This window comes from Pteropus medius, unplaced genomic scaffold (genome assembly GCF_902729225.1).
Source record: "Pteropus medius unplaced genomic scaffold, Ma_sr-lr_union100, whole genome shotgun sequence".
In the NCBI taxonomy this organism is placed as follows: domain Eukaryota; kingdom Metazoa; phylum Chordata; class Mammalia; order Chiroptera; family Pteropodidae; genus Pteropus; species Pteropus medius.
Genome location: NW_024349225.1, coordinates 13,429,638 through 13,456,727, shown reverse-complemented (window position 1 = coordinate 13,456,727; position 27,090 = coordinate 13,429,638). Strand labels below are relative to the sequence as shown.

At 36.9% G+C, this 27,090-nt stretch overlaps 1 protein-coding gene across 8 annotated transcripts; it reads left to right on the top strand.

The window, feature by feature from the left end:
- The first annotated feature begins 979 nt into the window (after positions 1–979).
- Positions 980–25,352, top strand: GORAB (golgin, RAB6 interacting). Of its 8 annotated transcripts, XM_039881613.1 has the most exons (7): positions 1,022–1,149; positions 3,474–3,601; positions 3,903–4,044; positions 6,193–6,554; positions 13,939–14,040; positions 16,171–16,311; positions 23,553–25,352. In XM_039881613.1, the coding sequence occupies exons 5-7, from the start codon at positions 13,985–13,987 to the stop codon at positions 23,962–23,964; spliced, it is 609 nt and encodes a 202-aa protein (XP_039737547.1). In that variant the 5' UTR covers positions 1,022–1,149; positions 3,474–3,601; positions 3,903–4,044; positions 6,193–6,554; positions 13,939–13,984; the 3' UTR covers positions 23,965–25,352. The 8 variants fall into 8 exon arrangements, with proteins under 8 accessions (XP_039737542.1, XP_039737541.1, XP_039737543.1 ...); XM_039881614.1 differs by lacking the exon at positions 3,903–4,044 and having other exon boundaries at positions 1,011–1,149; positions 3,539–3,601; XM_039881611.1 differs by lacking the exon at positions 3,903–4,044 and having other exon boundaries at positions 1,019–1,149; positions 3,492–3,601.
- The last annotated feature ends 1,738 nt before the right edge of the window (positions 25,353–27,090 follow it).

The window sequence follows — 27,090 nt, the reverse complement described above, 5'->3', positions numbered from 1 at the left end:
AAAAATATTGACACAATAAAGTCGAAAGCCGCGCCTGGTATTTTAAAATGTAAGCCCAAATAAAAGGGTTTTTGAAGCGCTAAATAGAAAAGAAACGGGAAAAATGGAATAACCGGTCTTTCTTAAATTATCCTGATCAGTAGGCTTTTTGGCAACGTCTGCGTCTTTTAATCTTCGAAATCTTGCTAAAATTGAGAAAATGGAAGCCCAGAGAGATGTGAGTGTTCGAGGTTAAAAACAAACAAAAAACCAGAATAAAACCAGGACTCCAGGCGGGAGACGCCAAGGAATGTTTGCCCATTTCCCAGGGCCGGCGTTTCACACTGGCTTCTCGAGCCATAAAAACAAACGAGAGGTCGTTTTTAAGGGGACAGCTTTAGACATCTCTTAGGAGAAAGGTTACAGATCAGCCAAAATCACCTACAAAACATCAAAAACCCCACTCGCAATCCACAGAAATCTGGGAGCCGCTACGGCCGGCGGGCGACCTCGCAAAGGAACCCTGTTACACGTGTCTGCTCCCTTTCCATTAATCACAACCCCGTCCTCTGAGATGTTTCTTCATAGTTAAACACCTAAATCTGAACATTCTCTCGAGTCAACCCGCAGCACAACTCCAGCGCGGTTCTGAAAGGAACCTCCCCAGGTACACACCTCAGAAGCACCAGGTAGAGGGCTCCGCCCCAGTGAACTTACCGAGGACCCCGAGGGCAGCTACGTCCGCCCTTTCCCGCCACCGACTCGTGGCCACTTCCTACCTGCCTGTTTATCTCCACCTTTATCCCCGTCGCTATTTTCCCACTTACCTCTTGAAGCGATGAACCCAACGAGTGTATGAGACAGAAGAGAGCGCAGAGCCGGGTCAGGGAGAAGGAACATCTGTGTGGCCAAGGTTTCCTCGGTGGCGTGTCAGGCACCGCCGGGGGCAGCCTTGGGGGGAGCTGCAAGACGCAGGGGTCCTCGTGGCCCACGCTCGTCGCGCTGATTGGTTGGCTGCCGCGGCCGGAACCCGGATGTGCCTGTGTGGTCGTGTTGGCAGTCGGGGCTCCGAGGTTTGGGCGTTCTGGGGGTGCTGGCAGCCCGGGCGGATGGCGCGGGGTTGGGCTGGCTTCTCTGAGGAGGAGCTGAGGCGACTGAAGCAGAATAAAGGTAACGGGATGTGCCCGCGGAGGGTTAGTTCTTGGGTCTGTCACGGGGAAGGGGCGGGGCTGCAGCCTTCGAGAAGGGGGCGGGGAGGAGGGTACTGTGTGTGCGATAGGGGACGGGGCTCTAAGTGGCAGGACGGCACCGCCGGGGTCCCTGAGGTGGATGTACTGGGAGCCGTGACGGGAGGGGCGGACTGAGACCTTTTAGAAAAGAAAGTTCAGGAACCCATTTCAGGGATTTAATTTTTTTTTTCCTGTGAAAGGAATGGAACTTGGGAGAGGAAGCACGCCTACAGCCTGCTTGTCTTTTCCAGGAGGATTGCTGTATAGATCAGGGGTTGGAGGGTTGGAGTCAGGGTGAAGGAAGGAGGGGCACACATCATCTTAGAATTGTAATGAATTTATAGCAGCAGATAATGACTGAGAAAGTGGAAGCACAGGTCTTAAACGCAAAACGTCGGTGCTTTTCATAATACATCTGGCGTCTTGGCATTCACTTCTGGTTGCCAGATGATTTTTGCAGTTCTTTCCAGTTCTTGAGAGTTAGCAAACCATAGGGGTCTTTGAAAGGTTAGGTATGAAATGTGTATACACACACACACACGTTTAAGCCAAAATTTTGTGCTTCCCTTTTTGGCTTTATAATCATTGAATGAACCTGCACTATTTTGTCATCTTTTAGTGAGGGAACTAAGTTTGCTGATACTTTGTGAGAAACTCATGGAGATATAAACTATGCTTTGTGGTTGAAATTTTATAAAATTCTGTATGGTGAGCCTGGTAGTGCACACCACTACTGAGCTTACACCACTCTTGGTACCATAACTGAAACACTTTACCTTAGGAGAAAATTAAATAAACTCTGCCATGCTTTTTATTAGAGTTTGTGAGAAAATTGGCTTGCTCAGGTAGGCCTGTGCATTATATGTGAGGATCATCTAGGGCTGACAGGTGGGAAAGGAAGTAAATTAGTAACACAGGACCAGTGTAGCTAGTATACATTGAGGATATTTTGACTGGTCCAGAAGGCCTTTAAGATATAAAAGTTACTCTATAGTATGTAGTTACCTGACTCTGTCTAGCTTAATGTTCTCAAATTCTCTTGCTCTGTATTTTCAACATCCATTCATTTATTCAGATGTACAGAGTACAAGTACTCCTGCTTCTGGTCTGACCTGAAGGTACAGGTATCAGATTTTACAGTAGAGATGCCAAAATGAACAAGGCATTATCCCAGCCTTTAAAGAGTTTCTAGTCTAGCAAGTTGACAAATTATAATATGTGATAGTAGATGTTGTACAAGAGCTTGTTATCAAGCTAGCAGGGGATACAGGGGTTTGGGTGGAGCTTGGGAAGGTATCATAGAGATTATGTTTAAGTGGAGGTGAGTTTGCCAGGGGAAAGACTTCACGTAGAAGTCTAAATTAAACAATAGATTCATTATGTAGGAGTACATTTCTAAGTATCTCTACAGTTTGGGATACAGAGAGGGGTGGAAGGACCTTAATTTCAAGGCCTGTCATTTCAGTTCTGGATGTTAGAGCATAGACACCAATCCACTAATCTGTGATCACCTTGAGGACAGAGGAAACATCTTAGCATCTTTGTATACTCATAGCCAAACACAGTGATTGGCATATAGATCTCACAGCTCTGCCTGTAAATATTTTTGCTTTGGATTTCTCTTTTGTAAAACTAGAAGAGCTGCATCTTTAATTTTTAAGGTTCCTTTCAGCTGTTCTCCAACTGTAAAAATATAACTAAGTAATCTATGAAAATGGAGTTTGTTACCAGCAAAAATAGGGACAGTACTCTAGAGAAACCCATATGTGCATTGGTGAAGGTCAAGAATGTTATTAACACTGGTTTATAATATTAAAAAGCTGGCAATAAACCAAGTGTTCACCAACAAGGGAGTGGATAAATACAGTGTGGTATATATAAGCACCCAGTGGGCTGCTGTCCAACCAGTGGAACTATATGAACTGTAGTCACATGCATTAATATGTATAAATTTCATGAATACAATGTATGAAAAGAGCAAGTTGCAGAAGATTATATACAGTCTAATTCCATTTATAGAAGGTCAGAATCATACAAAACAGGTATATTCTTTTAGGAATCTAGGAAATCTATAAAGGGAATGGAATGAAACAAAATTCAGTGTGGTGGAGAGGCAAGGGATATGATCAAGGAGGGGCAAATATGTAAGGAATTTTGAAGGTAGTGGTCATTAGTATATCAGGTTGAACCAAGTTAAGCTGCAGTAACAAATAGCTCTAAAATATCAATTGTTTAAAATAATAAAGATTGATTTTTTCACTCTAGCCATATGTCTGTCCTGAGTTGGCAGGTGACTCTGTTCCTCACTATGCTTTGGTGCTATCATGTAGGAGTTCACTGTGGCAGGAGGAGAAGGTTGAGAATTGAGCATTAGTAATAAAATACTTCCACTGGTAAGTGACAGATACCACTTCTGCTTCCATTTTACTTAACCGAAGCAAGTCTATGGCTTGAAGGACAGGAAATACAATTACCTTGTGTGGTCCAAAAAAGGGTAACATTCTATCCTTGAACAGCAGTTATGTCTACTATAGTTATGTTGTATTTGTTAAACTATATTGTTACTTTTTTTATAATCCTGATAGGTTGGATTTTGTATGTGTGACATATTATTTGATGTATGACTTATTTAATAATTAAAAAATGGAAATAAAAAAGCAGTGCAGCTACAATGCTTTAATTGTGTTTTTCTAGTTGTTGCTAACATGAAAAAATACAAACAAACCAAAAGAAAAATTGACGAAAGACATGAATAGATATTTCTTAGAAAAGGAAATTTGAAGAGATGCTTATCACCATCAATAAGCAGAGAATTGCAAATCAAGAGTACAGTGAGGTACTACTGCATACCTATATACCTATTTGATTGACAGAAATAATAAGTCCTTTATCAGATGTCTGTTGCAGATCATTTTCTCCCAGTCTGTGAGTTGTTTACTCATGCCCTTGATGTTGTCTTTTGCAGAGCAAAAGTTTTAAATTTTAATGAAGTTCAGCGTACCACATATCCTTCATGGATAGTGCCTTTGTGATATATCTAAAAAGTCATTGCCATACCAAAGACCATCTAGGTTTTCTCCCATGTTATCTTCTTGGAGTTTTATAGTTTTGGGTTTTGCACTTAGGTCTGTGATCTATGTTGAGTTAATGTTTGTGAAGGGTGTAAAGTCTGTGTCTGGATTCATTTTTCTGCATGTGGCTGTCCATTCTAGGATCGTGTGTTGAAAAGACTGCTCCATTTTATTACCTCTTCTCCTTTGTCAAAGATGAGTTGACTATATTTATGTGGGCCTGTTTCTGGGCTCTCTGTTCCCTTCAGTTGATCTAATTATCTGGTTTTTCACTAATACTCACTGTCGTGATTACAATAGCTTTATAGTGAGTCTTGAAGTCAGGTAGTTTCAGTCCTTCAACTTTGTTCTTCTTAAATATTACGTTGGCTATTCTGAGTCTTTCGTTCCTTCATGTAAACTTGAGAATCAGTTTGTCAGTATCTACAAAATGACTTGCTGGAATTTTGACCGCGATTGCTGTGAATCTATAGATCAAATTGTATGACTGACATCTCGACATTATTGAATGTTCCTATCCATGAATATGGAATATCTCTCCATTTATCTAGTTTCTTGATCTCATTCATCAGAGTTTTGTAGTTTTCCTCATATAGATCTTATACATATTTTGTTAGATTTATACCTAAGGTTTTCTTTTTTTCTTTTTTTGAGTGCTAATGTAAATGGTATTGTGTTTTTAATTTCAAATTCCACTTGTGATTGCTGGTACACAGAAAGTAATTGACTTATATATTAATCTTCTGCAACCTTGCTATAATGGCGTATTAGTTCCAGGAGTTTTTTTGGTCATATATTTTATTTCTGGTGGCCTGATTTGATTATTGTTTGGGAGTTTAAAAATGCGCATTATAAATCTCATAGGTAGGTTCTGTGAAAATGCAAAATAAAATGGAAGCCACAGTACAGAATTTGAGAGTCACTGTTATTAATTCATCTAATGAGTATAACTGGATGGTCAGCAGGCCCATTGACATTTTCTTATGCTGCAACTAAAGATCAGTAGCCAAGAATAAGATCCTTTTGCAAGATACAGGAAGTCTCTTTGTGTTTCTGGCTAAAGTCAACAATAATAACATTTTACTATTGATAGTACATTTATCTTTTTAAAATATATATTTTTTACATATATGAGTTAAATTCTCCAGTTGTCCTTACGAGGTTAATGTTGGCATGGACAATACAAAAAGTATAAAAGAAGTATTATTATTTCATTTATAATTATTTTTAAAAATTGCTCTGAGTACTTCTATCTTCCTCTGTTGCTTTGCTCAGGCTGCTATTGAAGTTAGCTTGCGTACATTCATTAAAGGCTAACTAGACTTTGGGAAACACAACCTTGGACTATTGTGGAAGGTGAAAGAAAACAATTTAGGGTAAACTAACATTCCTAAAATAAGAAACCTCATTCAGTTAGTCTTTGTGTATAGCATCTACCTATGTATCAAATTGCCCTAAGATTTGTTAAAATTTAAGAGAGGTGAAGCCCATTTGAAAACTCAATCACCATTTTATTTCAGGAAAGCAGATACATTCATTAATCAAATTTAAGACATATCTGAGAATTCATTTGTCAATCTGGCTTTGCCAGCTTAGTTATCTTTTTTTGATGGTTATCAAATCAAATTGAAAAAGAAACTTTGCTTTGTATCCTAAGACCTAACTCATTGACAGATGGACTTTCCTGAAGATAAATTGACAACTAGGACAGTTTTTGTTAAATATTAACAGTATGATCAAAGACCTATTGACATTCTTCAGGAAGATGGCTGTTTTCCCCTTAGTTTTTAAGTCAGAGAAAGGGAGACCATATAGAATTACTATCAAAATTTAATGTTAATCTTTTATTAGAGAAATTGTAATTATTTGCTGTCCACACAAAAGCATTGGCCTTCATTTTCTTTTTGCTGTAGATCCATTTGAAGCACAGCAGCGTCTCTCTGCGAAGAAAAGTCGACAACAGCTTCAGCGAGAAAAAGCCCTTCAAGAACAAAGCAAAAAACTTGGACTTCAAGATGGATCGACCTCATTACCTCCAGAGCAGCTGCTTTCAGCCCCAAAACAGAGATTTAACACTCAAAAGCCACATTTTTCTCTCCCTACTCCTCCTAGTCCTCTTACGCTCACCTCTCCTGTTGGTGTTGGAAAACCACAGGGTGTTGAAAGTCAACCAAGGGAGCTGGGACTTGAGAATTCCTGTGACGGTCACAAAAATGCTGAGGTTCTACCTCCAAAGCCAGATTGCAAAATGGAGAAAAAGAAAGTGGAATTGTTAGTAAGTCTATGTATCCATGAGACTTTTTACCATTTTACCTCTTTTTCCCATTGGGTTTTGAAGAAAAGTAATTTTAACATTTTCTCTGTTTTACATTTTAACCTAGAAATGAGATAAATAAATTATTGAAAAATAGCTACTACCTAAATATATATTATAAGCCAGTCAGTGTTAGGCATTTTGTATGTTTTATGTCATTTAGTCTTCACAACATCCTTACAATGCATGTTCATTATTTTCACCTTACAGATGAGCTATCTTAGATTCAGATAAGCTGTTGTATTCCCAAAGCAAATATGAAGCTAATAAATAGCAGAGATGGGGGTCTCAGAATTCAAAGTCTATGCCCTTTACACCACCAGAAGCGTTTGTGATATGCATAGTACTCCTCTCCAAATTGAATCTGTTCTTCAAGTTCCAGATTACATCTTCGTTGACCCAGAAAAGGGTACTTGGGAAGAGACATGTAGAAATGGTCAAAAGAAAATGTAGGGAATCGAAGGGACTAATTAAATAATTCAGTTGCATAGTTAGATTTCTTTTTAATCCTTATTTAATATGTATGTATTTTAAGCCACCTCTAGAATTTAGTTTAGCTGCATTATTGTGGAAATTGCTACTCTACGACTTATCAGTTCATGTAATCAGAATTTTTTACTGTATGGTTTATGTTTTAATATCTAAGTTGTTTCCTGCTGATTTATCGCTTGTAGGGAAGAAAGGATGGCATTTGTTCCTGTTTTCCATTTTCTGAGTCTTTGTTATTCAAAGTATCTTACATTTTTTCTAATCAGGTATTTTTCTAATCTCTGCTGATCTTGATTCTGTACTTTGAGTTTAAAGTATTATCTGCACACCAGGGATTTATAACCAAGAAATCATTTTGACAGGAAATAGAAAGCTGCATGAATAATGAGACCAACTTGGAACAAGTACATTTAAATGTCTTTAGGTGTAGTTTAAGTGTAATTTACCAACAAAGGCCTGAGACAAGTTGGGGGTGGGTTTGAATTGAGCAGGACAATTTAGATTGAATGTGATGAGAAAAATTATTCTGTTTTTAGGTACTTGGGAAATTTTTCATAGAAGACATAATATCATGTTGTTGAAATGGAGAAATCTTGAGGCAACAAAATGGGGAACAAATCTGTAGCCCAGAGAATGCTCAGAGATGACATCTCACTTCTTTGACAGAGGCAAAGAATAGGCTAGAGAATAGTAAAGAATTAAGATTGTGAAGAAGGACTTTGAAGTAGATGATTCCTGTCTAGTGAGTTCCCTGATGCAGTATTATACCACTGAGGCCTCTGAGAGGCCCTAAGCAAAGTGTAATGGTTAGAGAAAATCCAGGTGGCAGTGTTGCAGACCATTTGAAATTCAGTGCTGAGTGAGTTGAACTTAGGCATCTGGTAAGGAGATACGATGCCTGCAATAGTAAAAATGAGAAAGGACCAGTATCAGTACTAAGGTGGAGGCAGTAGGAATGGAGGAAAAAAGGATTTTTTTAGATGTGGTTACTGTCTTTGGGAATAGAGATTTTTGATATAATGGCTGTAAGAAATTAGGAACGAAGAGCTTTGTCATTACCTTGTTTAATTTGAGTTGACATCAAGTTCTTGAATTTATGGGAGATTTTAATATACGTCTTTCAGAATTGGACAAATAGGAAGACAATTCATGTTTTCAGTTCTTTGAAGTTTTCCTTTAACCTAGCATTCAAGTTTTAGCTCATAGTATCTCACTCTGTTTAAAAATGTTTAAGAGCTGAAAAGAAGTGAGCAAATAGAAAGAAAATGAATGTACTAAACACTTGGTTATTGTCCTAAGGGTGTTACATGGTAGGGACTTCCATTGTAGGAAACTCTGGAGTCACTTCTGTTCAAGGTGGCAGAATAGGTAAATTCTGTACTCTCCTCTCATGATCACAAAAGAATTGCAACTAAACTATAAGACAGCCGTCATTGAGAACCACCTGAAGACTAGCTAAACAGAAGTCCTATCACTAAGGATATAAAGAAGAAGCCACATCAAGACAGATAGGAGAGGAAGAGACTCAGAATGGGCAGGTCCCACACCATAGTGTGGTAATTAAGAATTGAGAGGGAATCTCAGCTGCGGAGGTCCCCCTTGAGGAGCTAGGGGTCTCAGCCTCACACCCTGCTCCCTAGCCTGGGGTACCAGTGCCTGGAAGAAGAGTCCTCATAACATCTGGCTGTAAGAACCAGCAGGAATTGCACCCGAGTGAGTCAGCTGCTGGAGTCCCAGGCAGTCTTCTTGAGGTCACGCATGGACTTGCTCACAGATTCACTTGCTCTAAGTTGGCAGGAGCAGCAGCTCAGAAAGCACCAGGGGCATTTGAGGAAGAACTGAATTGACTAGCTTCAGGGCGAGGGCTGAAGGTGCAGAGGTCAGGGCAGCTATCTCCCAGGACGGAAGTACTGTCAGGCACTATTGCCTCTTTGTTGAGCCCTACCCCTACCCAGCCAGCAGGTGCAGGCAGATTCCAAATCTGGTTTCTCAGTAGAAACCTTGCAGGCCAGAAGAGACAGGCGTGATGAAATATTCAAAGTGATGAAAAGTTAAGACCTACAACCAAGATTACCCAGCAAGGCTATCATTTAGAATCAGAGTTTCCCAGACAAGAAAAAGCTCACGGAGTTCATCACCACTAAAACATTATTACAAGAAATGTTAAAGGGACCTTTTTAAGTAGAAAAGATTTTTAAAAATGTGAATAAAAAAATATAACAGTGAACAAAATTCTCACTGACAAATGTAAAAATTTAGTAAAAGCATTGGATTGACCAACATTAAAGTATGCACAAAGGTTAAAAGGTAAAAGAAAAATCATCTGTAATTACAACAATAAATCAAAAGGTAGACACAAAAGAAGTAAAGGATGACAAAACATGGAGGAGGGTAGTAAAAGTGGTAGTGATTTTAGAACATGTTCGAAATTATGCGACCATTTACTTAAAATAGACTGCTATAAACATAGGTTGGTATATATGAAGCAGATAATGACCATAAAAATCTACAAGAGATCTACAAGAAATGGAAAGGAATCCAAACACTAGAAAGTCACCAACATACAAGAGGAGAGCGAGAATAAGGAACTGCAAAAATAAGACAAAATATCAGTAACTACATACCTCTCAATAATTAAATGCAAATGGATTGAACATTCCAATCGAACAACATACTGTGGCTTAATATCTGAAAGAGCAAGACTCATATATATGCTGCCTACAGGAGACCCACTTCAGATAGAAAGACACACTGAAACTGAATGGAAAAAAAAATTTCAAATGGGAATGAAGAAAAGCTGGGATAGCAATACTTGGACAAAATAGACTTTAAAACAAGGGCTGTAACAAGACAAGAACATTTTATAATCATAAAGGGATCAATCTAACAAGAGGATATAACTCGTAAACATCTCTGCACCCAATGCAGGAGCATGTAAATATATACAGTAAATATTGAGGGATTTAAAGGGAGAGAGAAAAAATAGCAATAGGAGGGGAATTTAATAGATCAAACAATATGCACAATGAACCAGTGGCCTTAAATGACACATTAGATGAGATGGATTTAATTGATAATCTTGGGACATTTCACCAAAAGCAGCAGAGTATACATTCTTTTCAAGTGCACATGGAACATTTTCCAGGGTAGACCACGTTAGGCGACAAAACAAGTCTCAAATTTAAGAAGATTGAAATCTTGCTAAGTATCTTCTCTGATTACAGTGATAGAAACTAGAAATCAACTATAAGAAGAAAAAAATATGTAGAGGCTAAATAACATGCTACTAAACAATAAATGGCTTAACATCAAGGAAGAAATCAGAAGATAACTTTTGAGACAAATGAAAATGAAACGCACCCACCCAAAACCAATGGGATACAGCCAAATCAGTTCTAAGAGGGAAAATTTATAGCAATACAGGTCTACCTCAAGAAGCAAGAAAAATCTCAGGCTAGCTTTACATCTAAAGGAAGTACAAAAAGAACAAAGCTCAAAGTGAGTAAAAGGAAAGAAATAATAAAGGTCAATGAAATAGAATCTGAAAAACAGTAGAAAAGGTCAATGAAACCAGGAGCTGCTGCTTTGAGATTAACAAAATTGATAAACCTTTAGCCAGACTCATCAATTAAAAAAGAGAGTCCAAATAAATCAGAAACGAAAGAGGAGAAGTAACAACCGACACCACAGAAATACAAAGTAGTATAAGGAAATAACTACAAACAATTGCATGCCAACAAATTGGACAACTTGGAAGTAAAGGGTAAATTCCTGGAATATACAGTCTTCCAAGGCTGAATCAGGAAGAAACAAAATCTGAACAGATTGATAACTACTAACAAAATTGAATCAATAATCAGATGGCTTCACAGGTAAATTTTACCAACATTCAAAGAGTTAAATACCCATCCTTCTCAAACTATTCCAAAAAACTGAAAAGGAGGGAAAGATCTCAGACTCATTTTACGAGGTCAGCATTACCCTCATAACAAAATCAAAGATACCACCAAAAAAAAAAAATTAGAGGCAAATATCCATGATGAAAATCTATGCAAAAATCCTCAAATTAGCAAATTATATTCAGCAATACATTAAAAGATCATGCACCATGAACAGTGGGATTTATTCCTAGGATGCAAAGTTGGTTCAATATTGACAAATCAGTTAACATGATACACCACATAAAATGAAGGATAAAAATCAGATCTTATCAATAGATGTATTTTACAAAATCCAACATCCATTTATGATAAAAAAAAAAAGTGTGAATAGAAGGAACATACCTCAACATAGTAAAGGCTATATATGACAAATTCACAGTTAAGATCATACTCAGATGAGATAGAACACTAAAGATTCCACACACACACACACACACACACAACAATTAAAAGCAAATAATTCAGTAAAGTAGCAGTATAGGAAATTAATATTCCAAAATCAGCATTTTCATACACCAGTAACTATCAGAGAAATTAAGAAAACAGTTCCATTTAAAATTGCATCAAAAAGAACAAAATAACTTAGAATACATTTAACCAAGGAGATAAAAGACCTGTACTTGGAAAGCTTATAAAACACTGAAGAAAGAAATTGAAGAGGATATAAATAAATGGAGAGATATACCATGCTCATAGATAAGAAGAATTAACATTGTTTAAATGTCCATACTACCCAAAGTAATCTCCAGATTCAATGCAATCCCTATCAAAATAACTAACGGCGTTTTTCGTAGAACTAGCACAAATAACCACAAAAGACTGAATAGCCAAAGCAGTCTTCAGAAAGAAAAGCAGTTGGGATGATCACACTACCTGATATCAAACTATGCTACAAGGCTATAGTAAAGTAATCAAAACAGCATGGGACTGGCATAAACACACACACACACACATATGGAACAGAGTAGAGAACCTAGAAATAAATCCATGTCTATATAGTCACTTATGACAAAGGAGGAAAGAATTACAATGGAAAAGAGTCTCTTCATTAAATGGTGTTGGGAAAACTGGGCAGATACATGCAAAAGAATGAAACTGGATCACTTATACTATATACAAAAGTAAACTCAAAATGCATTAAAGACAAATATAATACCTGAAACCATAAAACTAGAAGAAAATGTAGTCAGTGGACTCTTTGACATCATTCTTTGTAATACTTTTGGATATGTCTCAGAAGAAAAAATAAGTGGGACTATATTAAACTGAAAATATTTTGCACAATGAAGGAAACCATGGACAAAACAAAAAGGCAGCTTACTGAATGGGAGAAGATATTTGCCAATGGCAAACCTATTAAGGGGTTAACATGCAAAATATATAAGGAATTCGTACAACTTAACACCAAAAAAAAAAAAAAATCCCAACAACAAACAATCTCATTAAAAAATGGGCAGAGTACCTGAATAGATGTTTCTCCAAAGAGGACATAGATTGCCAACAGAGACATGAAAAGATGCTCAACGTCACTAATCATCAGGGAAATGCAGGTTAAAACCACTTTGAGATATCGCCGCACACATCAACAAATCAAACAAATGTTGCCAAGGATGTGGAAAAAGGGAACCTTCATGCACTCTTGGGATTGTAAATTGGTGCAGGCACTATGGAAATTAAAATGACAGCTACCTTATGGCCCACTTCTGTGTATTTATTCAAAGAAATCCAAAACATTTACTCAAAAAGCTATATGCACCCCCATGTTCACTGCAGCATTATTTATAATAGGTAAGCTATGGAAACATCCTAAGTGTCTATCAAGTCAAATGGATAAAGAGCGGTATATATATAGAATGAAATGTTACTTGGCCATAAAAAAAGACAGAAATTTTGCCATTCGCAACAACATAGATGGACCTTGAGAGTATTATGGTAAGTGGAATAAGTCAGAGAAAGACAAATATGATTTCACTTACATGTGGAATCTAAAAAACAACAAATGAGCAAACAAAACAGAAACTTGTAGATACAGAGAATAAATTGATGGTCGCCAGATGAGAGACAGGTTGGGAAGATGGTGAAAAAGGGGAAGGGATTAAGAAGTACAGATGAGCAGGTATAAAAATAGTCATGGGGATGTGGAGTACAGCACAGGGACAGTAGTCAGTACAGTAATGTGTCAGATGGGTAGTAGACTTATCAGGATGATGACTTTAAGTTACATAAATGCCTGATCACTGTTTTACACCTGAAACTAATAATACTGTATGTCAACTCTAAGCAAAATTTTTTAATTAAAAAAATGAAAATAAATGCACATTCAATCTGAAAAAAACTTCTAGGCATAGAAAGAAGTAGGAAATTGTGACACATAAGAGGAAAGTCATCAAAGAAAACACCCACAAATGATGGGAATTATCAGGCAAAGAATATTTAAACAGCTATTACAAATATGTTTCATGCGTCTACGAGTGTAGAATATGAAGTGATTTAATGATTAAATTATTAAATGATTTTAAAAACCCTAAAAATATATAACATAACATTAGCTACAGATTGATTTATTTTGCTCTCCATTTTGCATATGATACATAATAAACTTATACAAGTTTCTTTGTACTCCTAAAAAATGCCACTATTCTGACTTCCAGTTTGTGGGTTCTTAGATTATATACATATAATAGATTTCAAAGGGCCACTTTCTGTAAGCCTAAGCCTTCTTTACTTCAAATCATAGTCTTTGTTCCTATTAGAACAAAATAATGAGCTGCAGATGGGTTCCTTTTAAGAGGATTTTTTGAAAGAGTATATACATAATCTGGTTGATTGAATTTTACATGTAGGAGACAGGACTGGTAATGTGTGGGGTGGGGTTTTAAAACTAATTTTTATACTTTTTTTTTTTTGCTCCCCAGGCACGAAAAATCTCGTTGGGAAGTCCTCCAACAAGAACAACGGCTAATGGAAGAGAAAAATAAACGTAAGAAAGCTCTTTTGGCTAAAGCTATTGCAGAAAGGTGAGACACCTGAACCAGAAGAGGTTGTTTGTAACCTGCAATCGGCTGTCATGTTTTATATTTATTTTCCATTTCTTTTCTAATAAATTAACATTTTCTCTACGACCAATATTTTAAGACTAACTAAACAAATTGTGCTTTTTAAATTATACTGAAAGTTCAGTGTTGATTTATTAAGGAGGACTTTTTAAGCATATATCATAACATTTATGAATACAGGTGCAATTAAAACAAGAACTTAGCATCAGAGTTTTCACTATTACTCATCTACTCATGCATGATGGAGCAGCTAACAGCTATCAATAAAAGTAAATTAGGAACAAGCGCAGGTTTTAATTTGGACATAAGGAGGTCATCAGCTGGCATTTAGAGGAGTAAGATTATTCCACAAAAGTGACTTAAACTCCCACAAATCTTAATTATGTTTCCTATGGACAATTCTCTTAATTTACCCTGCCCCCACCGATAGAAGATACTTGATATGATTTAACCTTTTATCGATGACTCGGATCACCATGACAAGCAGTGTCCATGCTGCATGCAGTTCAGTTTCTCCCCTCCTAGTGTCAGTTTAACTGTCAGCCATCCCTTTTTCTTTACTGCATTGTCCTGCCCTCGAACGGCAACATGCCTGTTTGAGCCACTGTTCCCATCCCTCACCGCTCTTTCTGCCCTTTTTGTTTGTAGTTTCTCCTGTGCTGTGGGCTTAGAAAACCAAGCTCAGTCAATAAAACAATAACTGAGAGCAGCAAGAACTACATACAGACAAGTATTCAGTGGCATTTTCTTTTTAGATCTCTAGAAAAGTCTGGCAAAACTATAATTGTTTGAAGCTGGCGTGTGTGTTGAGAGGGAAAGTAAAAGGGATGTAGAGAAAGTCAGATGGATATAAGAGTAACAGAATTTTATCTGCCAAAGGGATATAGTATGAATTTGAAAATGATTTATTTTCTTCTCCTACTGGTATATCTTGATCTTTCATGAAGCATAGGTAATATGCAACTTACTGAACTTATGTTTCAAGAAAAAAAAGTGATTATTGGAAGCATTTTAGTAGTCTTCAATTTGGAAAAGGTGGTTTTCTGGGGATTTTACAAAAAGATTTACAGGCTTAGTGCTTGTTCTGCTCTATGTGCTTTAGAATTAGGACAGAAAGCACTGATATAGACATAAATGTAAGAAAATAAAACCTGGTTAGATTATTAATGAATAAACACCGAAGTATAGTACTTGAAGTAAATGAATCAATCGTACTATTAACTTTTATAGGCAGAAAACAAGAGTAAATGCATAAATAGAGTAGAAATCGAGAAAAAATTGCAACATTCTGGTTTTATGTGGGAGTTTTATTCTGTGAGAATGTGTGCAATTTTGAAATGAGTGAAATCACAATTAGAAGATTGGCTTTCGTCTTTGTTTATTCTTGTTTTTTAAATGTGTAATGTATTTGGGAATGATGAAGGGACTAAGAGATGGTGAAATTGGATGTGCTTTTAAACAAGAAAAAAACTATGCTTCGTTTTGAGCCCCAGACAGAAAAATTTTGAGGACCTGTAGTTTTGCCTAAATAACAAGAATCAAAGCAATAAAAGATTGGGGAAAATGAGTCCTGAGAATGTTAAAATCTAAGAGATGTTTTTAGACATATAATGAAATAGTGTTTAATGCAGGCATCTGTTGTTGGTGTCTACTGGGTATCAGACAAATGCGAATGGGCTTATTAGCAAAAAGAAATTAAGGCTGGAGATTTGGAAAGCTGTGTTCAGTGTCCCAATGTAAAGAGAATACAGATATAGTCTTTTATTGCTTATTCTCGTCCTTGTGGAATAAATATAGACCTCCAAATGAACTGTTTATTGATGTATTTTTAAATCTTTTTCTCTTGTGTATAAAAATTATATGTACTATAGAAAATTTGGAATAATATAGGAAAGAGGCACAAATATAGTCTGAAAGATATATCAAAATGTTACCAGCATTTATTTAAATTTTCTGTCTTTTTCTAATTTTTAAAAATTATACATTAGAATCATATTGTATTACTGTAGCTTGCTTTTTTCACTTATATTGTATATGGATATATGATCTTAAAATGCTTTTTTGTTTTCACTCATGTTCCTGACTTTCTAGATCTAAAAGAACTCAGGCAGAGACCATTAAACTAAAGCGGGTCCAGAAGGAGTTGCAGGCTTTAGATGACATGGTGTCAGCTGACATTGGAATCCTCAGGAATCGGATTGATCAAGCCAGTCTAGACTATTCAAATGCTCGGTGAGTTGGGGAAATTGTTCTCTGAACGAGGAGTTCAATTTAATTAATGTTATGCTCGCTTGGACAAGAATGTTTACGTACATCATCATTTAAGCCTCATAACAACCCCATTAGGCACTATTTATTCTTGTTTTGTATCAAATCAAGTGTGTCTCTTCTCGAATCTTATTTTACTTTACCCTGCCCTTTAATCTTGTTCATATTCCTGTTAGAGTATTTCTTGCATTATTTATTAACATCTTAGTCTTTCCTGCTAAACCAGCGGGTATTTACTGTTTGGAACTCTAAATATCTGAATGACTTGCACCAAAACTCTAAAATCAAGTCTCTGCTCTTTCTATTAAGAAATTTTGATTGTCCGAGATTGTCCTTAGAGATTAGCCCAGTTCTCATTTCAGTTTTCATTAAAGAAAGATCTAGTTTATTTTTTTCAAGACTATGAGTATTTTAAAGAAAATACCACTCTTTCTTGAAAGCTTGAAGGTTTATTTTTTTTCTTTTCGATTGTTCTGTATAAAATGATTTGCTATCACATGTTTCCTTGGTTTCAACTATTGGCATTTTTTAAGAGAAAAAAATTATCATGGACTATTTTTGAAATGAACTGACACATGTAAAGAATTACGTGAACTTTGCAAACAGATAAAAAGGCAAAAAATTAAGTCCAATTTCAGGGTTTTCCAGTTCTTTCAATGTTGCTTTAATCATCCTGGTTTGTCTTTTTTCACAAGGGAATGCTGTGTTAATGACTCAGTTTTCCATCTTTCTCTGTAACACTAGAAGTCAATCAGAATGCCTCATTAGTTCAGGGTAAACCACAGCATCAGAATATTTATATAATAATTTAATAAAGCGGAAATGCTTGATTGTGGTTTTTAATTCGCTGTTTATTGTTTAAGAAAGTGGTGGTGTCCCTGTGATTTTTGTATTGTTGTTTGACTGTGTGCGATTAGACTTAATGAGTTGCCTTTATTAATTACCTGCCTAGATTAAAGCCATCAGTGGCTGATAACTGGAGATTCCATACTTCTACTGATAAGGTCATTCAGGAGGTGACCAAGATTTTGTTAAGATTAAACTAAGCCAAGATATTTAGCATGTTTTATTCTCTGTAACTGAAGATTGCCAGTGGAACATTTTTATGCCATTATAGCCTTTTACATAAATAATTCAGATTATTCTGGATACCTCGACAGAAGAATCACGTGGTCACATTTTAATTTTGTCTTAGAGGAGGCTGGAGAAGGATGGCTTTGTACATTGAACATTATATAAAAAATATCATAGTTTCAGCCTTCAGAGAACCACAAATGTGGGATTACTGGTTGAAGGAGAAAATATCCCACAGCATATAAACATTTTTAATGAAATTTTAGTAAATTTTTTATATCTTTTAACAAGCAGAAAATGGCAATTTCTCATAGTGTAGTGATATTGACATGGCTGTATGTGAATATTTGTATTGTTTTCATGAGGCTATTTTTAAAAAGCCAAATGTGACTAGAAAACCAGGGTTGTATCTTGTTCATGCATAAGATTAAGACAACACTTTCTGAGGTACTGAGACATTTTAGATTGGTGATATAATGTTATGTTCTAGATTTCTACTGGAAAGTCATCCCCAGGGCAGTCAGTTTCTGTGGGAGATTTCCTTGATTTTTTTTTTTAAATAAAAATATTATCATAGTTCTCTAGTGCCTGGTATAGTGCTACGTCTACAAAAGTTTCTTGGATACCGAATAGTCCAGAGTTTCCTTTGGATTTGGCTTCTGTAGAGCAGTGTCAGGGTAGATACCCCCAAGGAGACCGGCACTTTGAGTGAGCCAGCTTGAGAGGGTTGCTGCTGCCGCTGCTGTTCACAGCTTCAGAGACAGTGCTGCCATGTGCTGTGCAGACCGGCTTGTAAAACCGAGCATGGCTGCATGTAGAACATCGCTTAACCCTCAACATACCAGGAAAACCAGTTATCACTCTTTGCCATCTATGTTTAATAGACACTCCCATGCACACACACGTACATATATACATAATGTTTTAAGTCATTTTGTGAATAATTTAAAGAAGAATGAAAGGGATTGTGGAAAACAACTTTATTAAAAATTTTTATGAGTGTGTAAGCATGGCAGACCTCTTTGTATGAAGTAATGTTTGACTCCTAAAATTATACACGCTGAAAGAATGCAGTTGCAACACAGGACGGTCCAGAAACTTGTAGAATATTGTGTGATTAAGTTCTTCCTATCGAGATTAACTCTATGAAGATAACATCTTATTTTTATCCTTAGAAATGTATTTTTTACTCATTGATTGTTGAGTTGGAGAAAATACACCTATGCTGTTTTTCTGAAGACTCATACTCTGAGATTTTACTTACACTATCAGTTTCCCTATCTAGAATCTACACTTTCTGAGTCTGCATTTGTGTTGGTTCCTTAGGACTGCCATAAAAAATTACCACGAAGTAGGTGGCCTAAAGCAACAGAAATTTAGCCTCTTCCATTTCCGGCAGCCAGAGTCTGAAATCAAGGTTTCGGCAGCGTCGCTCTTCCTTCAGAAACTCTAGGGAGGAAATCATTCCTTGCCTCTTCCAGCTTCTGGTGTAGGGGTTCCTTGGCTTGTGGCTGTACCACTCAGTTCCGCGCCTTCGTAGTCACACTGCTTCCTCCTTTTTTCTCAAAATTTCCTTTGCCTCTTTCTTAAAAGGATACATGCTCTCGCATTAAGGGCCCAACTGGAAAATCAGAAATAAACGTCTCTCAAAATCTTTAACTTAATCACATGTTTTGCCATATATAATTTAATATTCTCAGGTTCTGGGGATTAGGAAGTGAATGTCTTTGGATGGTCATTTTTTAGCTTACCACAACATATATCTTTTGTCTAATAATTACTGCAAAGTGTCTTCATCTGTCAATTTGTTTTTACTTTGCCATTAGGGCAGAAAATGAAAAACATTAATTCTCAACTGTGTTCAGTGAAAGCCGAGAGCAGATTACAAATATGGTGTTTTAGTCTTTTATACCTTTTTGAAAAGTGATATAATACTTTGGACAACACAGTAAGGAAACTAAATGATGATGATTTGTTTCATTATAGCATAGTCTTTTTAGGTCATTTCATTATTCTCTTTTTTCTCATTTTAATTTTTTTAGCATAAATGAGAATAATCAATGAGTAACGAGGAAATAATTCCTAGGGTAACGAAATGGCAAAATGTTTCAAGACATAGGAAAAATAATATCTCAATGATCCCATGATACATCTTAGATTTATAAAAAGATCCGGTGGACCAATATCATGATTACAAATTATGATTAGTTTTATTCTGTTTTTTTAAAATATAAGTAAATTTCCTCTTTGTTTTCTGGAAGACTTCTAAGAAGGGATAAAAAAAATCATGATATGTTGATCCTTACAAATAGTTATAATTGCTCAGAAAAAGAACTGAAAAACTAAAAGTGGGTCAGTGGAACCTAATGCGCCAAGGGTTAATGATCGAGTTTTTAAAATTGTCAGGGATACCAAAACCAAGACACAATTTCTAGAATCTTTTAAATAACATTCATTAAATCATTCAGCTCCCCTTTAAAATAACAAAACAATTCAATAACTACATTTCAGTTCAATTTGTCTTACTATGTTAAGTATAATGCTCCTATTATTCTGTTCCAAAATATGTCATCATACTCTGATTTGGTACAGCCACCTGACCCCCAGGCTCATAGTGCAGTTTGTGAAACTAATCAATATTTTAAACATAAATCACTCTGTATAGGAATATATATGCATGTTTCTGGGCAGAGGGACTTTAAATAAACAAAATGCAAAATCTTCAGTGATTTATCCAGAGTGAAAGATCTATGGAAACCCAGGGGCCTATTTGCAAATTTTAATTTCAATTCAGCATTCATGAGCCCAATCAGTAAATCTTTACCGACTGACTTTGTCTGGCTGAGGGAGACCACAGACTTGCAGAGAAAGGAGGTTTGAGTGAGGGGAAGGGGCTAGGGATTCGTGTACATCTAGAGAATGTTGTCAGAGCTCTTAAGCTTGATGAGAGAACATTCAGAAAAAGATATGTTACCAAGTATGGAAACAAAGGGTCCAGAGAGCCAACAGAGCTCCTTTAGAATGGTTATTTTAACATAGGGGTAATTGAAAAAGAGCTAGTTTTCTCATTCTATTTACTAGATGACAGTAAAAAAAAAATGAAATAGGATAAATGAATGTTATGTAAGTAAGAGTTTTCAAATGTAAACACCGTATTCTTATGTTTTGCATAATTTTAATTTTAGATACATGTGTATTGATGTGCTAACCATACTTTTCGATTCTGGTGCTTTGGAGGGAAGTTCGTTTCTTGCGTGCCTACCGGGCGCTGCACTGCACACTTGCCCTGCTTATGCCGTCTGGTCCTTAACACTCCTCAGAAGCACTGTTACAGTCACCGTTTACAGACAAAGCAAGACTCCGTTGGAGAAACTTCCTGGGGTCGCTGTGCTGGAGTTCCAGTCATCTCATGCCTGTTCTCCAGCCTATTCCACAGGAACCTGGCCATGTTTTGTACTCATGATGTTGACCCTAGGCACCCCTGATTAGAACAACAGTTGGCTCCCTACTCCAGAATGTTTCATCCGTGGGCTAAACAGGGCTTCATAGCACTGCCTGGCACTGTGAGCTCTGTGTAAACTGGTATGAGTCAAGCCAAGCCAACCCAGGTCCTCCCTCTGGAATTTTGGAATTGGATCGCTGAGAGATTGAGTGGTGTGTATTTCATGTAGAGCCGCAGCTAGTGGCCATGTTGGGCTGTCAGTGTGCTGGGAAAGCCAAAATCAGAAAAACTGTGGTTTCTACAGTGAAGAGGATAGCCTTTGATTCTGATGACATGCCTGTGAGAGCACCTCTTATATCCTACAGTAAAATCCACTTTTTATCTAAGCTAGTTTGACTGGGTATCTGTTCTTTACATCCAAGAAAAAGCCTTGACTGAAACCTGTATATGCGTAGTAAATAGCAAAGGCAGATTTTGAACCCCAGGTTCTCTAAAATCCAAGCCTTTTCTTTTTCTTCTCTATTTCCCGTTAAGACGGAATGTTACATTAGGAGATATATCTGTTTCTTTCTTGCTATAACTCCAGCACTAGAAATTATTACATTGATTTGCATAGGTGGTTGCAACAGGTAAGGCAGCAACTGTTAGTAATTAAATGGAACAGTTAGTTGGTAGGTAGGGATCAAATTCTTTTCCTGGCAAAAAGAAAAGCAACAAATTATATAGAAAAGGCAAAAGACAGTGAACCAATATGTGATAATTTTTTGTATCAACCTAATGCAAAAGAAAAAAAGATCATATGGCGACTTCCCCAGTAGAATCACCCTACTTCATGTAAGACCGGCATTGCCTATCTATGGATTTATTTATCTGTAAATTTACAGAAATTTGTAATAAGTCTAACAATAGTGTATTGTTGCAGAGGAATTCTCAAATGGGACATTTTTGCCCCTTCGGAGACATTTGGTGATGTTCTGGAGGCATTTGTAGTTATCTCTCGCAGAAGGCACTAGTGACTGCTAGTGGATGGGAGCCAGTGACGCTGCACGCCCTACGCTGTACGGGAGAGCTCCCATGACAAAGAATTGTCTGGTTCCAGGGGCCCGCAGTGCCAGTGTTGAGAAACCCACCCTAAACCTTTCCTGAAGCTTTCTGTTCTACTTGGTTTTTACTTCTTGCCTGCACCCAGTATCATTTGCTGGGTGTGCTCTGTCCCATCTCCCAACAACTGTCCATATCCTTCTCTACCAAAAATTTTCTCCTAATCTATTAATCAAGAGATACAGATTTCTCAACAATAAAAAATAATCTGATTAAAAATTGGGTAGAGGACCTGAATAGACTCTTTTCCAAGGAAGACATACAAATGGCCAACAGATAGATGAAAAGATGCTCAACATCACTCGTTTATAAGGGAAATGCAAATCTAAACCACAATGAGACACCTGTTGGAATGGCTATTATCAATAAGACAAGAAATAACAAATGTTGGAGAGGATGTGGAGAAAAGGGAACCCTCGTACATTGCTATGGGAATATAAATTAGTGCAGCCGCTATGGAAAACAGTATGGAGGTTCCTTGAACAATTAAGAATAGAGCCACCATGTGACCTAACAATCCTTTTTCTGGGTATCTACTCCCCAAAATTGAAAACACTTGTTCAGAAAGCTACATGTGCCCCTATGATCATTGCAGCATTATTCACAATAGCCAAGACATGGAAACAACCTAAGTGTCCTTTGACAGATAATTGGATAAAGAAGATATGGAACACATATACAATGGACTACTTCTCAGCCATAAAAGAGATGAAATTTTGCTATTTGTGACAACATGGATGAATCTTGAGAGTATTATGCCAAGCGAAATAAGTCAGACAGAAAGAACAAAAACCATAGGATTTCACTTACTATGTGGAATATAAAACAAAAAGCAACAAATAAACTCATAGATAACAGACAACAGAACGGTGTTTACCAGTGGCGAAGGGGAGTGAGGGGATGATGAAGAAGGTAAAGGGGGTCAAATATACGGAAGGAGACTAGACTTGGGATGATGCGCACACAGCAGAGAACTCAGATGTCATGTTATAAAGATGTACACCTGAAACTCACATATGTTATCATTAACCAACTTCACCCCAGTAAATTGAATTAAACAAAAAAGAGAGATTTTCTACTTTCTCATCTCTTACTATTTTACCTCTCAAATTTAACCAGCTGTGTACTGGAGCTAGCTTGCACTGATGCATGAGAGTGGATTTTGTACATCTTTTCCCAATTCTGCATTCAGTGATGTTACATTGATGCTTGAAATTGGCCATGCTGGTAGTATTTACACTACAGAAATCAGCAAACACTACAAATCAGGGCTCTTCTCCTCGGAGCTAGCACACCACTGAATCAGTCCTCAGCCTGTTTTTATTCAGTCGCAGCCTTGGAAAGAGGAAATGGGTGCAGAAGAATGTCGTCATATCAGGAAAGTCCAAATGTGGATGCTGTGGACGTTTGAGCAACAGTAGTTGGTCTAAGGTCTACTCTTGTAGACGAGAGTTCATAGAGTGTTAATATTCATATCTTCATTATACATTGTTTCCAATTATGGAGTTTATTATTGTTTCTCGGCCCTCCTTTGAATATCTTCTTCATTGGAAAATTAATGGACCGATCTTTGTCCCTGTCCCTACAGGAAGCGGTTTGACAGGGCCGAAGCAGAGTATGTTACAGCAAAACTCGATCTACAGCGCAAGACTGATATTAAAGAGCAGCTCACTGAGCACCTTTGTACCATCATACAGCAGAACGAGCTCCGCAAGGCCAGGAAGCTGGAGGAGCTGATGCAGCAGCTGGACGTACAGGCTGATGAGGAGACTTTGGAGCTTGAAGTGGAGGTGGAGAGATTGCTGCATGAACAAGAAGCAGAAGCAGAGAAACAGATGGTTCATGTAGAGAGGCCGTTTGAGCCTTCTGGGGAGAGTGTGCCATTGGGGTCTGCTCAAGAGAACAAAAAGCATCAAGAACAAGCTGCCTCCCCAAAGGTAGATGAACAACGTGAGAATTCCAACAGCACTCCCCTTCTTACTCCAGACCCCCCAAATTGAGAAGCAAAAACTACTGTGAATGACATTGCAGCTGCTCTGACCTGACCACATGAAGGGCCAGTGTTTGTTCTTTTCAGCTACTATGGTATTCAGTAAATGATGTAAACTTCTGTTGTAGATTATGCCGTGACCTCTGATAAATGCCTCTCTTAAACAATATTAATTTTAGAATCCGTGATTAGTTTTATGTTTGACCACTCTCAGGTCTCAAAGAATTTAAATATATGGCATAGTTCACCTTGATTTTGGTCCAGTTCTTTTAGTGTACCCTTATTTTGGGTGAAAACAAGTGACTTAAAAGGATAGAATTAAAACTACATGGTTAAGAGTGTTTTTAGACCAGGAAAATATAGAAAAGTAAAATGAAAAATGATAATACCTCATCAAACTCATTTAAGTCCTGAGAGAAGTAATGAGAATGAAAATCCTGTTTTACATCATTAGCAAAGAGACGCAAAACTTAAACGTGAAAAAGAGAGTAAGGAACAACTAACAAAAGTAGTAGTTTAAATTATCTATTTGGATCTTTCTAGAGCTGCAAAACAACTTGGAAATTACAATTTATGTAAAGAACCAGACAACTTAAGCCCACATTACTTTTGTCTTCCATTTGCCTTTTAAATGGCTTTGGTTTACAACCCGAGTTTTGGTTAGTTGACACATACAAATGTATCTATATATAAATATGCCATATATAATTTTGCTATTAATATATTAATTAGCACGTCTTTAATTAGCACGTTGATTAGTTAAATTTAGACAAAGCATTTCTACGGTGAGGCTGAAATTAATATAGAAAATGTTATTGCTGCTTTTGATTATGAAAAAACATTTTCTTTCTAAAGTTACCTGTAAATATGTGTCTTATATGTTGGATATAAATTATCCTGTCGTAAAGCATTTAAATTGTTAAAATGATGGTTTTCTTACTCCTTTAATACTTTATTACTGTCACTAATACTTCACCACTACGTTGTATTATATGTGAATGTGTAAATATAGTTTTGTCACAAAATCTGTGCATATCATTAATTTCTGATTTATCAGAAATTCCAAACAGTAAAATCATTCATTTTAAGTCTAAAAAGAAGAAATAAAAGAGGATAAGGATAAATGTAATATTGTATCTTTAATAGTTTCCAAAAAAATTGGGGACATCCTATTTTTAAATGAGTTTGAGAGTATTATTTTCTGGTAATGGAGATGAGCTTTTATTTTTATATTATGTAATTTGAGTTGAAATTATAGCTTTCCATTACAGATTTCTCTATACAGAGGCATTTATATAAATAGTTATGTTTTTCTTTATGGATGACATAAACTGAAAGTTTCATTGTCCAATATGGTCCTATTTTTCTAAGGAATAAATAAGTCCGATGCGTTCATGATGTGCTCTTTTGTTTACCTTTTTTTTAAAAAAATTCACAGTTGAGTATGTGTTGTTAAGTGGTGTGTGGCAGTAAAGCGTCTGTGGTAAATACAATCATTGACTTTTGTATGAACCTCTGTTGGGGAAAAATTCATCAATAAATGAGGTTCTATAATATTGGCCAAATACGGATAGGTACAACCTAATTCTCAGTCTAAGTACTTTAAGTACTTATCACATAAGGTATATGCAGAAATGAGGGCCATGAACGAAATGAATTGGATGGCACCTTGGAGACCATCTGATTTAATTGTATTTTACAGATGAGGAATTTGAGAGTCAGAGATTTCACTTGGTCATGTTGGCCGACTGGCCTGTTCTAAACTTAAAGCACTGTGAAGTCGCGATTCTGAACTCCTGGTATATCTCTTACAACCTTGACTTCTCTTGCAATGCCGACCATGAAGTTCACTGCATCCCTCCTCTTCAGAGCTTTGCTTCGGAACTCGTGCAGGAATTGCGTTTGTTCGTGTGAAAAAGCTTCGAAGTGTGCCAGTAAATGGTCCACTGAAATCGTTATTTTGGAAAACTTACCTTGCTTGGCTTTCCCAGGGTGGTGTCCAAGTGCTCAGGTGATGATATAAGTGACAAAGTGCTATTGCATCAGTTTGGTACAAGGCAGCTGTGGCCCATGTGTGCATGGAATCAGACTTGGGGGCTCACTGGTCTGAGGAGCATATGCACTGGCTCCTCCAGGATGGCCCTGATATCTTTTAAAACTATAAAATCCATTCTAAAGACTTTTAATATATGGATTCACAAACCCACAGCAATTGTTAGTTTCTGCGAAGGAAATTATTGGTTCAAAATTACTGCCATAAGTTTGTCGGGGCTCTTTGTAGAGCTGTCCCTTCTGTGGTAAGTCCCTCTTCTCTTCCATGCCTCAGATTGTTAGAGCATAAGGTTATCAGGGCTCTGAGTGATGGATGTGTAATTTAGGAGGTCACTGCTTCGTGTTATCTCATGTTTTGTTTAAGAGTCTATTAAATTGTAGTAATTTTTACTCATTCTCTTAAAAAGCATACTCTGCAGAGTAAATGTGAATTCCTCAATTTTAAGAGTTCTTAAACCTTGATTCTCTACTACTTTCTTTAAATAGAGCCATTTTTATAGGTTCCAAAGAAGCAGAATTTCTTAAAACGCAGTTCACATCGCATTTAAAATAAAGACAGTTGTTCTCAAGTTTTTCATCTCTGCATAATTCTACTGAATTATAGCAGTTGCAGGTAGTGAATCTTTGTACTCACTGAGAGCACAGCTGGTTTCCAAGACAGATGATAAAAATCTGATTGGAATTCCTAGAACATATTTCATAGCTGGGTTGGCATTTGAATTATAGAGTAAAACTCAGCTATAAACCTCTTTCATTCTTTGTTTGGATTTAGCTACGTAGTACTCTCAAGGAGCTTTACCTAAGTATTCAGCGACTTCCTCTTCCAAGGCATTGGCACAAGACGAACTCAAGTTATTCTGACCCAGGCCATTCCCAGTGACCTTTATGAACGATGTTTTGGGTTTTGTATTTCTAAGGAGCCAAGTCAGCATTTTAAAAGTCCCTGATAGATATAAGTCAGTCTGCCAGACAAGACCTGGGGCCACGCTGGACCAGGGTAATTATACCCCTTCTCGACATAGATCTACCCCAGGCCTGACTTGAACTACTCTCTGGAGGGATGAAGCAGGACAGCGTTTTCCAG